This window comes from Varanus komodoensis, unplaced genomic scaffold (genome assembly GCF_004798865.1).
Source record: "Varanus komodoensis strain SLA01 unplaced genomic scaffold, ASM479886v1 scaffold97, whole genome shotgun sequence".
In the NCBI taxonomy this organism is placed as follows: Eukaryota; Metazoa; Chordata; class Lepidosauria; order Squamata; family Varanidae; genus Varanus; species Varanus komodoensis.
In genome coordinates this window covers 1,357,669-1,375,264 of record NW_025336668.1, presented here as the reverse complement: position 1 = coordinate 1,375,264, position 17,596 = coordinate 1,357,669, and the positions used below count along the sequence as shown (strand labels likewise).

At 46.3% G+C, this 17,596-nt stretch overlaps 1 protein-coding gene across 1 annotated transcript in view; it reads left to right on the top strand.

The window, feature by feature from the left end:
• Positions 1 to 17,596, top strand: part of TFAP2D (transcription factor AP-2 delta) — a 48,167-nt gene that overhangs the window by 13,818 nt on the left and 16,753 nt on the right. The window contains exons 4-5 of the mRNA XM_044419000.1: positions 6,756 to 6,921; positions 7,962 to 8,080. Of these exons, the coding sequence (XP_044274935.1) occupies positions 6,756 to 6,921; positions 7,962 to 8,080 (285 nt within the window). The remainder of the gene's footprint in view (positions 1 to 6,755; positions 6,922 to 7,961; positions 8,081 to 17,596) is intronic.

The window sequence follows — 17,596 nt, the reverse complement described above, 5'->3', positions numbered from 1 at the left end:
AAGGGTCAGAGAGCAGTTGGTAGAAGCACCTGCCTCTGGGCCATGGTCAGTTAGAGCAGAAGACAAACAATCAGACTTGGTAGAAGGCAGCTTTGCATTCTTTGCCAAACACACCTGTTTGGACATGGATCCCACTGCTTTCAGTGGAACTTCCAAATAACAGCCCATTCCTAACTAGTCTGGAAATCCCGTTTAGTTCTATATGATTTCTGAATGTAGAACAGAAAGGGTGGCTATATATATATAAATAATGTTGGTCACTACATTGTTCTTTCTAAGAAAGCTAAAAGCCTTGTGCACTGTAGTCAGTCCTTGGAACAATATAAACATCTCTGGCTTATGGGCCAGGATAATACCTTGTACTGGGGGTTGTATAGCAGCAGGACAGCTGCAGCCCTTTCTGGAGCAGGATAGCTTGGCTAAAAGGATCCAGCCACTGGTACACCAAGACTGGATTATGTGCTCTGTGTGGAGCTTCCTTTGGGGTTGGTCTGGAAGCTGAATCTGGTGGAGCATGCGGAAGGGAGGCTGTTGAGCAGGACAGCCTCTTGGCAGTAGTAGCACCTTTGCTGAGACGAGTGCAGTTGCTTCCAGTATGTGTACTAGGTCAGGTTTAAGGTTATGCTAAGCCCTAAAGAACTTGGAACCAGGTTACCTTACCCCATACAACTCTGCCCAGACATTTGGATCCTTAGGGTGTCACATGATACCTCAAGGCTTGCCATCATTTTGCTTGCTTTTTGTTTTTCAGCACCTGCCCTAGGGAATTTCACTTGCTGTAGCTATTACACAAGTGCCTATAGGTTTGAGCTTCTGGTGATTATTTAAAACATATCATTTTTACTCAGGCTTTCCCCGAGAGGTAACCTAAGTAATTTTGCTGCTGATCACATGGAGATTTATTTGCATTTTATATTGCGCCTTCCATGCTGCTTGTTAATTTGCTATTATTTATATCCCACCTTTTCCTCCAAGAAGCCCAAGGCAATGTACACAATCTTTCTCTCCATTTAATCCTCACAGCAACCCTCTGAGGTAGGTTAGCCTGAGGGATAGGTGTGACTCGACAAGCCACACTGCAAAGAAAGTGGTGCAGAGCCTGTGATGTGGTCCACAGGTGATCAGGCACGCCAAGGCCCTGAGACCCCTTGCCCCTCGGTCCTCTTGCAGTTATGCCAGGAGACCCTGTGGGAGCACAGAGGTCCACCTGCCTTCACCACTTGACAGTGGCAGCAGGCAGAGGGGAATGGGGGCGCCCATCACTTCAGTTCTACCAGGAGCAACTTAAAGTAATGGGTGCCACCTGCTGCCACGCCCAGTTCGAAGAAATGACTCAGATCGCTCAGGAAGCTTGTCCTGCAGCTCGTTGCCCCGCTTTAGTGCACTCCAGACCTTTTCTTGAGGAGACCCAAGAGAACATGGCTTGTCCTTCCTGGTTGTTCCTTGCAGTAGCCACTTATTGCAGTGAGTGACAGGGGTGCATTTTGCTGGGCCTCCTCCGGGGGGAACGCAGCAGATTATGTTGGTGTGCAGAAGAGGAGAGCCACCATCACAGGGCAATTGCAGTGGAAAGTGAGGAGGGTGGTTCTTTTGGACCTGCTCTGTGGGAGGCCCAGCAGAACATGCTGCCATCCCATGTGCCTGCAGCTCAAAACCTGAGTGGGGAAGCAGTGTGCAGCAGCAGCAAATAGGGCAGTGACAGCCAACCCAGTACTACCTGGGCAACTGGGCCACTGGCGTCTGAGCTGCGTGGCCAGAGCGGCAAGGCTTCCTGCCACTCTAGCCAAGCAGCTCTGTAAGCTTTGAGGATTCACCTGAACTGCTTGTACCATCCAGTTTTAGATGACATGGCTAGTCCAGGGATGGCTATGGAATGGCTTGCTGGACCAGCTTTGTAGGACAAAGAAGCCAGTCCATGGGTAGCAGTGGTGGCCATGAGTTCGGATAACATGACTTCAAAGCCATGGTGTCTTAACATGTTGGGATAACCCAGTCAGTGACTGGCCCAAAGTTTCCCAGGAAGCTTCAGGGCCAAGTGAGCACTGTCCTTGCTATGTTTTTCATAAAGTGGTACACAGATTTGTTAGTGTGGTAACTAAAATAACATGGCACCAAGGATGCATCAAAGTATGATTGTGGTAGAGGAGCATGATGTTGTGCTACACTGAGAATGCTGCGTGCAGTCAAGGTAACCCTATCCCAAAAAGGCTATCATGGAGCGTGGAAAGGTGGGGAAAGAAGTGACTAAACTGATCACAGAATTATTCTCCTTACAAAGAAGAGCTAAAGTGGTTGGCCTTTTCAGTTTAGGAAAAAGAAGGTAGTTCTTTCTTCACTCCCTCTGCACTGTCCCTGGTTATATAAACTTTGATCCTGTCTCAGTCACTCCATCCCAGGGAAGGAACAAAAGAGGAGTACTCGTTTGCCTCCAGAATTAATGCAACTTAGAATCATACCATGGAAGTGGTGCTAGGCTCTGGATCAATGGAAGTCCCTTTGTGCGGTGCTCACTGCATCCAGCACCTGTCAGGATGACCAGGGAGGGTCGTTCTGGCTTGCTTCCAATTTCTGCCATCCTTCAAAGAAGGCAAAGCATGATTAGCACTGGAGGCTATTTCAGTTAGATGGACAGAGAAGAGCAATAGAGATCCTTCTTTGTACACATGGTTTCACAGCCATGATCCAGCATGGCTCATGCTCTCATGTCCTGATGCATTGCTACTTCTGGGTATGGAGGCTGGTGGAGGAGACAGTGTGCCTCGTGGGTCAGGACGATGGGCAGCGTAGAAGCCAGGAAGCAGCTGTATCTTTTCTAGAGGGGTCTGACAAACCCTGCCCTTTAAAATGGGTTGGATTTTCCCTGCCATTTAGAATGCTTTTTCCCCACCTTTACTGTGGTTAACGCAAGTTTTCTGAGAAAGAGATCTTTCAGTGGGGCCTCCTGCCAAGCAGGTGTGCACAGACATGAAGCCCTAGACATCTCAAGGCTTCCTCCACTCCAGCCTCAGCACCCCATAGCCTACCAACACTCATTCTAGGATATTAAAAATGCAGGTGTACCTGCATGTGCACCTACTCATCCTCACGCACGTGCACACACGTGCAAGCCAGTGCGTACTTTCCTTGGCACTGACCATCATGGGACTTACTTTTGAGTACATATACACTGGATTGTTCCAAACCTTGTAAAATGGAACCCACCTAAGATTTGGGATATGCATTATCTGAGCATGTGAAATATTTGTATCGTAGTCTACAAGCACAAATGGTTAGGTGAAACATCATAAACTTCCTAACAGTGAGGGCTGCTTAACAGTGGAATGGGCTGCCTTGTGGGGCAGGGACAATCATCCTTTGCTGGAGGTATTTGAGCAGAGGCTGGGTGGGCACCCAGCTGCCAGGGATGCTGAGCTGCCTCCTGCCCTACACAGCCCGCGCTGACTGGGGAAGGGGGTGGAATAAATCATCTCCAAGATCCCTTCCAACTTTTCTGTGATCCCAAGATGAGTTCAGTGTCATTCCTTTATGTCAGTGGTTTCACCATTTCACTGATGAATTGCTTGTTCCCATTTCCCAGTATTAGGTGTGGTTTGTTCTCCTCGGCCAAAACCCAAAGGATCATACGTTCAGTTCTGCATGCCCACACAGATCTGAGATTGCCCAAGCAGCTAATCATGCCATAAAGAAAAATGCTGTTGAAATGGAGAGAGTTCTCAGAGGTCATTTGGATCATGTGGCATGAGGGACTGGATTGGCACTCCAAGAAAGATGTTTTTAAGAAAGAAAGATGAACCCCTGGTAAACATCTCCAAACCCCCAAGAGGTACCTGTAGCAGCTCTTGAGTTCTAGCCACCCTTTCCAGTGTTCTCTTTGTTGCTCTAAATGCTGCTTTAAATAGCAGAACATAATGAATCCATTCTGTTTCACTTGAAAATACTGTTATGGCATTGATGTTCTTTGCTGAAATGATAAAGCCTGCATTGGAAAAGGTGAAGCAGGTGGGAATAAAATCTTTTTCTGATTAAAGGAGCAATTATTTCTTCAGTGCAAAGTGTTTCTGCACACATAGGCTGAACTGCAGAAGAGAAATATTAATATTTCATTGTTACACTTCCTCATTGTTTATAAATTGTAGGTTTCATGGTATTTTGCATTGCAATATAAAAATTCTGTGACCATAGACAATTCTCTACCTGCCTAAAAGCAAACATTTAAAAGCATTACCAATCTGAAAATAAGAGTGGCTTCTGGTACAATCAATCTAATCTATCAAGCTGAACTGAAATCTGGATAAGCAGGAGCATTTAGCTAGAATTATACACATGCAGAAAGTGCATGTGAAGCACTAATGAAATGAAATAACTGCTGTTTTTGTTTTTTCTGAAATATAGAATTCTATGGCTTATGAGTGAATCAAAATCAGACGGGGGTGTATTCAGAAAATCGGTTGTATTTATGTTGCATTTGATTTCAATGAGATATAAGTTCAATGGACTTATTTTATAGCCAAACTTCTGAATATATTATTAAGAGGAATGAGTTTCAAAAACTTTGCTGATCTTTGACTGTTACCAAAATCTATTCATGATGCAAAGAAGCATCACATTTGATACCTTATAATTTCTATAATTACTCTTATCTCTTACATGTACCCCAGTGAATCACCCGTCTCTGTGACAGGGTGAGTTGCGCTAGGGCTATATATTGCCCGGATTCTTGATGGGAAGCAGTGGGTCACCTTGTAACCTGGGTACATGTGGCATCTCTGTGAGCTTGCGCAGGCAAACAGAAAATGAATGAATGCATGCAATTCAAATGAATGGGAAATGATATGAATGAAAAGTTTGAAACACCCCTAAAGTGCATCAAAGAACATAGGAGGTTCCTAGAGAAAGGTTGGGAGGGGATATACATGCACACACACTCACCATACTGGTCCACTGTTGTATAGGGACAGATATTTTGTTTCTCTGAATAATCCCTATTAGCATGGGTTGAGCTAGCTGTTCTGAAGGTTTTGTATCAATTGTATCAGTGGGTTCTATGTGTGGGATGATTTCCAAGAATATCCCCTCGCTCCCACTCACTCCACACAGCAGGATCCTTGACACTGTGGGTGGCTTTTTTGGGGGGCGGTGGGGGGGGGGGCTGGAGAGAAAGGCACAGGGAAGCTTGTTTCCACCAGCCCAGTTATGCATGCCAAGCCCTGGATCACTGTGCCCACTGCTGTTACAGTCCCCTTTAGGTATGGATGGCAACCATTCACTTCCATAGGAAGAAAAAAAGAAGAAGAGCACTCGGGCACACCACTGGAGTAAAAGTTCAACCAATTCCCTCTCCCTGTTTTCTTCCATGACTGAGACAAAAGCTCGCCTTTCTTTCTGCAAGCCCATCCTGTGCTTTGTTTCTTCACCCACCTGGGAGCTGGCTTTTGTAAACAAAAATTACAATTTCCTACTTGTATGAGCTAGAATAGTGAAATCATGGATTTAAAATTGGGACAATAAAATGTGAGCAAGGAAGAGGCATTAAATGCAGTGATTAACAAATATGGGGAACATCACAGAAATGTAAGAAATACCTTCTGGAAACACAGAAATGAAACTTTTTAGATCTGTTTAGACCATTTTTACAGCTGTTGACATCAGAGGTGGACATACTTGAAGCTTTGTGACCTACTTTGGGGCAGTGATGGGATTTCCTTGAATCTCAAAGTCCATCAACTGAAATCAGGTGTAAAAAAGCAGGGAAGGGGGTGTGGGTGGAAGATAAACATTCAGCACTAAAGAGCAGAATGCCGCTTTGCTTTCAGTCCCAGAATGAGCCCATGTCTGTCAGTTTTGTTAATGACTTTTGCTAATATTAGCAGCCTAATTTAGGCTGGGAGGGAGTAAACCTATACCGTTTTTTCTTTTGTAGAATAGCAGAAACCCTGGCCAATCTACTATAAACCACTAAAAATATACCAGTAAATTCCCATCTAGCCAGTCTACCCTTGGGATGCATAGTTAGTTTGAGTAGTAAGTCCCTGCCATATCAGGCTATGGGAGAAGGACTGAATTCTTGAATACTTCTCATGGGGATGAGATAACAGGATATGCACAGAAAAACTGAATTCCAAAAAGAACCTTCTCCTTGATATCTATTTTCAGTGTCCAGGTGTATTTTACATCAATAAGGATTTAGTCATGTAATCTATGCACTGTCCGGAGCTGTTGTTCATCAATTGTACACTGTAAACAAAATCAAATATTACAAAATGCCATAAGATTTCAATATCCTTTCTCCAAGGGAAACCAAACTCAGATAAATGTTGTACACCCAGGATTCCTTGCCATTTGAAGAGAAGCTATTATAATCTTACTCCTAAGGAAAAAGCCTCTGACAAGGAATATCTTCTTTACATTTGAAATTAGTATGTGTTCTTTTCCTGGCCACATTTTCTGGGAAGGGGACAAGTTCTGCAAGACCTAATTATAATAAAGGGGAAAGGAGAACAAATCTCTTTCATATCATGTTTGATTGCTAATTAAATGGGTATTTTCAACACAATACATTGTATGGATTTCCTGTAACTTCCCTGTTTGGTAGATTCAAAAAATAAAACAGCAAGTTCTTCTACAAAATTGCATTTTTGAAAGAGACAAAACTGGCAAAGACATAAACTTTCCTCCAAGTGTGCTGCAAGAACATTTCAGCCTGCAAACACTTCAGGCAAACTTCCTTCTAATGTATGTCATGTATATATTTTCAGGTGGGACCTGTGTAGTTAATCCCACAGATCTCTTTTGCTCGGTTCCTGGCCGCTTATCTTTACTCAGCTCCACTTCCAAATACAAAGTGACCATCGCAGAGGTGAAGAGACGTTTATCCCCACCAGAATGCCTCAATGCCTCTCTTTTGGGAGGGATTCTGAGAAGGTAACAAAATGCTACAGGCAACTGTGCTGGAAAGTATATAGTGCCTTTATTACAGACAGATGATCTTGATGATGGTCTTGATGATCATTTGATGGAATGCCATTGTCCTCACTTGGCTAGACAGGTGTCACAACACAAGCCAAGGTGTGTCTACTTAGCGAGAAGTTTCATTGGGTTCTTTGGGCCTTGCTCCCAAGAAAGTGGTATGGGATTGCAGCTTAAAGGGCACATTCTGCAGGCATTTTCATACCTAAGCTGCAATGGCCCCAGTCTCTGTTCGGCTTGAATAATGGCAGGAAAAGGTGCCTCATTCGGAACCTACTTCCAGGAGTGACTGGTTCATGTTACTTCATGGTGGGGCTGGGGCCGGTTAGCCTGAGCATTTAAGGAACTATTCATGGTGCTGAACCCTACACCCCACAAAGACAGAGTCAGAGCATGTACAGTTTGCCATGGCTTTCAGTTTTCCTCCTACACATCCCTTCAGTACCAGAATGAAGGTATAAACAAACCAAATGCACTCAGTGTTCCAGCAAAAGGTGTATGTCCAGTATTCTGTATAAAGTTGGACATCAAGAAATAAAATGATGAAAGTTCCAAATGTATCCATTTCACTTTAGAAGCAAGAGCACGTGATTTGGAGCTTCAGATTCTATGTGAAGGCAATTTCAGAAGCGTGCCTAAGTGATTTGCCTCATGTAAAGAGTTGGAGGAACACTATCACCCTCTGCCTCCTCGTGCCATGGTGCCAATTCAAGTGCCCCCCCCCCCGTGGCTCTTTTGAGGACAGACAAAAAGGTGCAGGAAGATCTGGCCATGGATCTTCTTCAGGGTCTCATGGCCCCTCTGCTCATGGTACTCATTTTTCAGCTCCAGCTCCGGAGAGTTTCTGCCCTCTCTTGCCAAGAAGGCATTTGCTGCAAAGTGGGGAGAGGCAACTCTTAAGTAGACATTGGAGGGTTTTATTTTCATTTTTTTTTAAAGAAAAGTCAGAAAGGGCTAAATATGGGGCTTTCTTTTGCTTTGCTCTTTCCTGACAGAGCAAAATCCAAGAATGGAGGGCGTTGCTTAAGAGAAAAATTGGACCGGCTGGGCCTCAATCTTCCTGCTGGGCGGAGGAAAGCAGCGAATGTCACCCTCCTCACATCCTTGGTAGAAGGTAGGATTTGCACTACTCTGGTAGTAATGCTCAGTTGCTGTCATTCTGATTTTTGATCCAGGAATGTTTAAATGTCTTTTGTGCACTCTGAAGCAACAGAAAGCCACCCTGAAATCATACAGATTGACAAGATGGGAGTGCAGCAAGTGACATGATTCCCACACATCCAGATCCTTCAGAGACGGCGGGTTCTGGTTTCCCTTCATTCACTTTGCCTTCAAGTTAGAGAGGCCATTGGAGAGTGGTGGGGGGGTGATTGGAAAACTGTCTGAGTGGTGTGGCAATCAATTTGGATCCTTAGCAGGATCACAGGCAGACAACAGTGCAGCCCTGCTTTACTTAAGAAGCAAGCCCCACTGAATTGAACAAGCTTTCCTCCAAGGTAAGTGTGCACAAGACTCTGCAGGATTGCAGCCTAAGTGACAAACTAGCGATCAGCTTCAGATGAGTTGAATAAATTGTTGACTTCTGTCATCACCAATACTGGAGAGAGAGAAGAGAGAGAATGCTACATCTTTTCTTATTTGGCAAAGAGGAACAACATAGAGGGGTGATCAAGAGGGGTGTGCGCGCGCGCACACACACACTGAGAGAGAGAGAGAGAGAGAGAGAGAGAGAGAGAGAGAGAGAGAGAGAGAGAGAGAGAGGATTATTAAAATACCTGCACTCCACATTTTAATTAAGATAATTCTCCCTGCAGCTTATGAACATCAACATAATAAGTACAACAATCCCCATAATAATAGCAGTCAAAACTGTTAAAACCAAGACCAAGAAAAAAGCAAGCAAGCAGCAAAACCAGGTGGGCAGGATACAGAAACTAACAGCTGAAGTACTACAGAAAGCTCCAAATAATTCCTTTTCTGGGTCTCTTTTTGGGAGGCAGTGCCATAGCATTGATGCTTCTACAACCCTGACCCTAATCCTTGTCCACTCACCACACTTCCAATGGCAGCAGCATGCAAAAAGGGCTTCTGAGGAAGATGAACCTGTGCAGTAGGTGAACAGACCACAGGTGAACAGACTTTTTAACCCTTTAGGACATAGATCATTTAGGGCAGAGATAGGCATCTTGTGACCCTCCAGTTGTTTGGCTTACAACTTCCATCAGGCTTACCGACATGTCAAATGGTGAGGAATAATAGGAGTTTTGGCCTGAACATCTGGGAAGACTAGAAGTGATTTAGGGTTTTAAAGCTCACAAGTGATAAGCTTTGCAAAACCAGCACCTCCCAACCTCCAAACTCAAAATTAGTAAAAGATGCAGATGTTCTTACCTGGCAAAAAGGGGTGCCAAGCTGAATGTTGGCACAAAGCAACATGAGAAACGGCCAGCAGGATTCCAAAGGTTGATCTGTTAACAACCTTATTGATATTTTCAAGTGCTTTTACACAGTGATAGAATCTTGGGGTGAATTGGCACATTCACCTTCCCTAGCAAAGTCCATGGGGCCCTTGGCCATCCCAATGTTTTCCTTCTCTGCATACAATGCTAGAGCAAAGGTGCCATTGTCAGCAGAACTCACAGAGATGTTGACTGCATTGTCAAAAACAGCTCTCCAGTGCCTGGGGTACATCGTCGGGACCTTTGTGTCAGTCTAACTATCATGGTCTTCCACAGAAAAATCCTGGGTGTTGTACTTTGGTAAGGGTGCTGAGAATAATCTCCCTCTTCCTCAGAGAATTACACTTCCCATGGTTGCCTGGGAGAAGGCAATCAGTATTAAACCAGTTTAACGGTCACTTTAATCCTCTACAAGTCAGAAGTAAAGTCCATTGAGTTCAGTGGGATTTACTTGCTGGTAAGTGAGTACAGGAGTGCAACCTAATTCTGTGTGTAGATGTCCATAGTATCTCCAAAATGGACAAGAAATTGTTATTATCTTGCTGGCACTGCCCCTCTGAAGGGGCAACTATGCCTGTACATTTCATCCAGTTCTGCCCAGAACTGAACACATTATTGGGAGTTCCATTTTTCCAAACATCAAAAGTTAAAGATGCCTGTCACAAGGTCCCCTGAAATTTTTGAGGCTTTATTCTCTTATAAGGGGCTAATACTTTTCCCAGCTGTTTCACTTTATCCCAGTTACACTAAGCCCTTTGTTGATTTTTCCATGACAATCCAGGAAAGTTAAAAATCAAGATTCAGGTTTGCTCCCCAACTTGAATCTGATAATCCCCAAAGCAGTCTGAGGCAGATCAAGCTGTTCTCCAGATCATCAGATCGGGGTCTGAATGCAACATCTTGGTTGACATATATCCCTGATTTGCAACCCTCACTCTAGTAAAGCAGCAGTAATAATAAACCACCAACTTAGTTCCCCAAAGTTAGGCTTAGAAGGTGGGCAGCTTTGAGCTTTTCTACATGGGGCACTTGATGTGCCCTTGTATTTCCCTACTCACTTTAGACAACTTCTGCCCCTCCAGATTAACTTTGGCTTAAAAACAGCACCTTATGTGACTCTGTTTAAGACCAAGGAAAATGGGGTTGATTGGCTAAAGAAAGTACCATTTCCTCTTGTCTAGTTGCTGTATTCGGTTATCCCACAGTGCCATCTAGAGATTATGTACTGGGAAAGCAGGAAAGAAAACACTGCTTGTGTAGTGTTCAGATCTAAATTCTGCAGCGGCAAGCAGATGCCACAACTCAATGGCTTCATGCAGCAAAGCCCTTCAGTGAGGTTCATTAGCAGGTTATGGTACAGCCTTACCTGGAATAAGTCCCATTGAATTCATTGGGACTGAATAAGCATGCCTAGCATCACACTTTAAATAAATAAATAAATAAAATTTTGAATAATTGAAGCTACATGTTCTAGTTTTCATAAGAGAGTCTACAAGTTAATTGTCATGCCTCTTCCTTTTTGAGGCAGTTGATAGTTCCACTGTGCAAATGTAAAAGCAAGTGAAAAGAAAATATAAAAGATTATCCTTCCCATTGACTGTGAGTAGTAAGTTCTGTTTCTAAAACTGTATGTTGCCACGCAGTGCTTTCAAATATCTCAGCAAGGCACCTGTGCTTAGATTTTGGCAATGTGGAAGCTTATTTAAGCAAGGATCATAGGAAGATGCCCTCTTCTGAGTCAGACCACTGGTATGTAGGTCTAGCTCTGTAGAAGGTCCATGAAGACCCTCAGTGGATCTCCAGGCAGATGCTAGAGACTGATCTAGGAGCCTCTTCCTAAGCGAAAGCACAATGCCCTCTGCTCCTCGAGCAGGAAATGCCCCCTGGGGACTTCGGCAGCAACCACAGAGTGTTCTCTCATTGACTGGACCCATTTGGGAAGGCAGAAAACTAGCAGGAGATGCTGGGCCCAGAAGCATCCAGGCCATCAGGGCAGCCTCAATGCCTGGTGAAGGAAAGTACGTTGAAACCTGGCTGGTCCCTATTGCTTTATTCATTACATTGTTATATGCATTCCCCCAAAAGATGCTTGTGTGAAAGCTTTGGTCAGCAGTTGCCAGGTAGAGTTGACAAAAGCAGGAGGGGAGGTGGTCAGTACAGGAGGCTGCCTTCTAGACTACCTTGAAATGCCAGAGCAACCTAACTCAGAGCATGTATGCACGCACGTGCGCACGCACACGCGCAGCATGGGCTGGTAAAGCTCCCTGGTGCAGCATTCATTATTTTCCATTCTGGCCTGGGACGCAGGCATCTGGCTTGTTTACAGCTACAGCCGCTGCTGGACTAGCAGGGCTTTTCGGTGGCGTAGCTTGACAATTGACCAGGAAGCTTTACCTAATTGAAAAAGACAGTTCCTAGGCTGGGCTGAAGCAGAGAGCTCTGGAAGGCCCCACTGGAGGGACCAGACCATGGACCTTGACAGGCTTCTGCCAGCAGGTGCAAGGAGTAGCCTGCCGCTCCCTGGGCCTGCCCAAAACTAAGGGATGCTCCCGTGCAAGGTGGAAGGCAAAAGCAAGCAAGCATCTGAGGAGGAAGCTCATCTGCGGGTTCCTAGCCTCTCCTCCTTAGTTTTACCTGTGCAATCTTACCTTCTTAAGGGATATGGCAGGGAGGGAGAAGCTTCAGTTTTGTACCCCCACGATGGGGCAGAAAGCAAAGGTTGAGAGAAGGAAAAGGAAAATAGAGGATATAATAGCTTCCCTTTAGCAACAAGGAAGGAAAAGCCACATGTGCTGACCTGTTTGTTGCAAATTACAATGCTGAGTCCTCGAAAAAGGAGCAGGAAAAGGAATATCATGCCTATAAGTAGGAAATGTCCTGATATTTACCCCCCCCCCTTTCCCAGAGCATCATGTATAATAAAGATATGCCACGGAGACCAAGGAAATTATGTCCCTGAAAAATTTCTGTGAAAATTTACAACATAATATACCAAAGCTACAAGCCAGTGATTTCTTAAAACACCATTTAAAAACATTTCTTTGCATTCAGCATTAATTCCCAGTTTGTAGGGTGGGGAAAATAAACTGAAGTAATGATTGATGTTCACTTGGGGTGGCCTTCAAGATAGAACCTCTGGGGCTGCTTTGCTGTGGATTCCTTCCAGATGCTATGACCACGTGGGTAGGGCCCGCGTGGGAAGGGGCCTCCCTCCCATGATGGGGATGATGTTGGCTGCACCATGCAGTTTCCAACTGTCACACTTCAACCCAATGCTGCACCACATGGTACTAGTGAGACCTTGAAAGGGACCCATAGCGCGTGGTGTTTAGAAAGCTGCAGGACTTTTCTCCCGAAAGGTAACTTGCATGCTAGCTTGGAAGCAAACTGGAAGCAAAAAGCCACCCTGGAGTTCTTTTTCACTGACTGTAGAGAACAAGGCAGGAAACTGGTCCAGCAGGGTGGTCTTTTAGGACTTCCAAGCATGAGTTGTAGCTTTTTGTTAGACTTCCCCATTCATTTCCAGTGCATTTTCACTTGCATGCAGCCCAGTTCCTCAGAGACCCAAAGAATGTGTGCTTCATTCCTGTCTCCTGAAATTGCACACTATCCGTGATTTTCAGCAACCGTCCAATAACTAAGCAAATGCATTTCCCCAGAATGCAGCATTAAGTGCTTTTTCCCAGCCCAGATGTTCCTTGAACTAGGGATTTTCTGCATGGAAAAACCCTGCAAAAGTTAGAATTCATATGAAAAAGCCAATTAAAATTAATAATGTAACGGATATTTGCATTTGGGCTATGATAAGGAATGGGCTGACTTTAATTTATCAGTTTGGATATCTAAATTTCGAATTTGGATATTCCTTTGCTGTCATCATCCCCACTCCTCAGCTCACCCCACCAGCAAGTCCTGGATTTTCATCTCATCTTTATTTTTATAAGAATTTTTCCTTGTCAAAATGTTGCTCTTGTATTGCATCTCTTAGCCTATCTTCTCATTAATTGCTTGGGCTGCAACTTTATTTGCTTTGCTTCTGGATTATGGGCTACAAAATGGCGCGTGTTGCTATATTGCATTCCAGGCTTTGTTGTCATCGCCCTGTTAATGGCAGAGTTGGATGCTTGACTATCCGTCTGCACTGGGATTTCCAATTTGGACTAGTGGTATATCTACGCATCTGTTGGAAGGATTGTTAATAAGAGTCTACAGGTAGTGTTAGACGGAGCACCAATCATACTTTAGTGCAGGGGGGCAGTTTGTGACCCTCCGGATAACTTTTTGCCTACAATGCCCATAATCCCTTACTATTGGCTTTGCTAGCCAGGGCTGATGGAAGCTGTAGGCTAAAGGTGTGGATGACCACAAGCTACCAATTTCTGTTTTAGCATTATGCGGACAACTACCATTTCCCTTCCATTTCACTCCTCTCCTCTTATATAGCCATGGAGAGATCAGAAAGATCTGCTCCCACTTGAAAACTAAACTGTGAAGACCTGGCTAATTTAAACTGCAGTTAGGGTTGGAGGATGCTGGGAGTTTTTCTGTCTAAACATGAGCAGAATTGCACTCTGTGCAAACAGACCAGATAATAAAGCCTCATTTGTTCTTGGCTTACGTAAACAAAACATACTTTAAGCAACCCCAAGTTCACCTGAATTTGGATGCACCAGGGAAAGCAGAGACAAATGCTCCCTATTTCCTCAGGGCTGCACCAGACAGAGGGAGAAAGATGTTTTAACATCCATCCAAGAAGGCCCAACATGTTTTGTGAAATTTTGTGCTGGATATTTTACATTGCCAAGATCTTTAGTTACATATTATCTTGATCCCACCTGCACTTTTGCCACAATAATGGGGAATGGGCGGGTAGACTTTGCACTGAGAGAGAAGGACTGGCCAGATTCACCTGTTCAGCACAGACTAACCTGGTTCACACAGTCACAGGGTGGTTAAACACCACATGCCAGCTGACTTGCCTAATTATCTGAACCCAGCAAGGGTGGCTTGTTCAGGTGGGTAGCGAAGCATCCCGAACCCCAAGCCCTGTTGTAGACTTGTGGGGTGGTGCAGCTCGCCTCCACACTGACTTGACAAGCGTGATGTAGGCTTGGGAACATCTTGCTTCCTGCACGACATGAAGCGAGAGAGCAAGAGAATTGGCTAAGGCCGGAATCATTTTATCCCTCACCTCCCACTTTTGCCTAATCTCAGATACCAGTGTAGACCTGGAGCTGCTGGTGCCGAAGGAGGGCATGAATGCCAGGACAGGGGTGAAAAGGGGGCTCCCGACTCCCCAGGAGCGGAAGGGGTAGCAGCACCTGTTCAGCTCTCTGGCTCTGGGTTTACTGACGGCTCATAGGGTTTTTCATTGGCTCTGTGTCCAGCCTTCCTGGTACAGGATCAGACGGGGGGGGGGGGGGGACACAGGCCTACCTGCGGCAGCTCTCCAGTCTCGGTGGGGGCAAGCACACAGCAGCTACCCAGTGAGCGCTGCTGCTGTCATTTTATTAGGCATCCCATTTTTAACCAAATCAGTTCCAAACGGGTAGGATTTCCACCCAACAATTGCTTTCTGAACAGGCAGGTGAAAATCTAGGTCTGAGCTCGTCCGGGGAGTGGGATGTGGCTGTGTCGCCATTCTGCTGCAACAGCAGCAGGCACGCCAGAAGCGGGCCGCCTTTTGAAGCCGCGGGGCCTTCCACACACCGCAGAGGCAGCACGAGAGCTGTGCCCTGTGGCTCCCTCTGCTGCTGCTGGAGTGACCTGAGAACTTGCAGGCCAGAGCCCCTCGGCCCCTCTTTGGGGCGCTCTTCACTCACTGTGTGCCAGCGACAGGGGGAAGAGCCTTTGCGCAGGGGTGTCTACACAGCCCTGGCAGCAGGGCTTCCACTCCCGCGTGGCATGCAGCGCACATCGCTCTGGGCCATGGCAGTTTCCCTTGGAGAGGCAGGGCTGCAGCGTGGCTCAGCGGGACCTTTGAGACTGGGGCATTTCTCCCTTGGCAGGCTTGGTTCTTGCCTTGTCTTGCCTCGACTTGCCCTCGGGGTGGCTAGTTGTGACTTCTGGTGCTGGTGGGGCAATTTTTTCCTGGATTGTTGGGAATGGCAAGAGAGCCCCCTGGCAAGGACAGCACGAAGCCCTGCTGCCCCTTGTGGTTCTGCTAGTGCTGCTGCCATTCTCTCTCAGCACCCACTGCCTCAGGATGGATGTTTAATTTTTATTTTATTTTAAAGATGAAGAAGGGATACCACAGAGTTCCCAAGAATGTCTACATTCCCCCGTCCAAACAGAAGTCCCACACAAGTGTGCAGGAGTGAATATCCATGGCTAGAAATTTTGCACAATCCCCTCCTCTGTTTTACTGCCCTGCCTTGAAAGATGCACAGTTTGCCCCTCTGCTTTACTCCTTCTGGGTGAAATTTGCATACTTTCAGTGATCCACCTCGCGCAAGCCGTGAAGCTTGCATATCCTTACCCACTCAGTCCCTGCCGTGCCTTGAGATTTGCGTCCTGCTCACTGCTCCATAACCCTCTGTACACCTGACAGCCAGCAAGGGGCACCCACGGAAGGAAGTGGCAAGCACGTTGAGATGGCAGCGCTGGAAGCAGTGCGTGGCTGCAGGAGAAAAGGTGCTTTAGGGACAGGTGTTTAAACTTCAGGAGAGCACACAGCAACTTTTTTTTTTTTAAGAGAAAAGTGTTCACTGGCAAGGGAAGCATGAAAGTGGAGAATGAAATTCCTGAGGATATTGACAAGAGAGAGATGGGTGTGCTTCACAGGTGGGCAGTCTTGCAAGTTTGCACACTTGCACAAGACCCCCAAACTGAAATGAAATGAATAGTGTTCAGATGTGTCCCCACATTCATAAGAGCTAAGAAACTTGAACTGCTTTGGAGATCTGATCCAGGGGTGGGAAGTTTCCCACATGAACCGGTAACCCCACAGAACCACTGCAGGAGAGTCCTGATGCAGGAGATGAGAGCTGGGGGTGCCTGCCACGAAGGGTCCTGGGAGTGCCCGGGAGGAACACTGTGAGCATGAAGAACACGTTCCCCACCCATCCCAGTAAGAGCCAAGGAAGTGCTATGGGAGTGGAGACACTTGCACGTGTGCACACGTGAGCAAAGCAAGGTGTTATAACCTGAAATAAATGTAGCTACGCTTTACAGAGGAAAAGACATCCAGTGCAGGATGCCACGGCGGTCCAGTGCCTTCTGTTCAGTGCAGTTATGCCCTGATCGTGGCATAAAGCCAAGGAAGTAAAGATCCAGATCTGCAGTAGGGGGAACCCGCATCATGCTGGTGCCTCTCCTGCTTGCTTTTTCCTCCTCATGAAATGCCAGACTATGTTTTCCTTCAGCAAGGTTGGGGAGAGTGGATGCCCCCCCATCCTTGCTGGACTGGATGAGATCAGGGCAGCACCACAACCCACAATTCCTTGGACCTCTTCTTACCTTTGGTCACAAAGCAAAGGACGTGACTGCCACCACTACCAAATATTGGTGAAGCCACAGGTGCAAACGGTCAATGCCAATGTAAAACAATTCCGCTCCTCTTTATGGAATTCAGTGCAATGTGTGTGGGACCAGGCCGCATTATCTGCAGTGCAGTTCTAGAACGGGTGGAAAAACTGCACCCTCGACTGGCAACCCCCAGATTCCCAGCATCTGAAAACGATGCAGGAAGAAAAGTGCTCCAGGGACGATCTCGCCCGTTCCTGCCGTAAAAGTCTCATTCCCAGAGCATGCTAGGAGGCTGTGCTTGAAGGTTTCCAGCCCCTTCCTAGGACGCCCTACAACTGAGGGGAACTACAGAGCCTATTCCAGGGGGCTGCTGTCCTCCCTTTCAGCCTTAGGAGCTAGGCTGGGAGGAGAGAGAACGCATTGCCCAAGGCTGTCTGGTTAATGGGAGGATCTGACCCAGTCAAGGCCAGTGCTCCAGCCGCCCACATTACACAAGGCAGCCGTCACAATGAGGAGGGTCTTCTCCAGCCTCCTGCCTCCCTAGCCACTGATGCCCTCCTGCAGGGTGGGCAGACCACGGCGGGAGAGCGAGCGATAAAGTGCCATATCTTCGTGTGCACAGGCCGGTGGGTGTGATGCCGGTCTGAACAGCACCTCCTGGTGATGGACCACGATTAGGATCATGCCATCCTCCCCATTGGCCC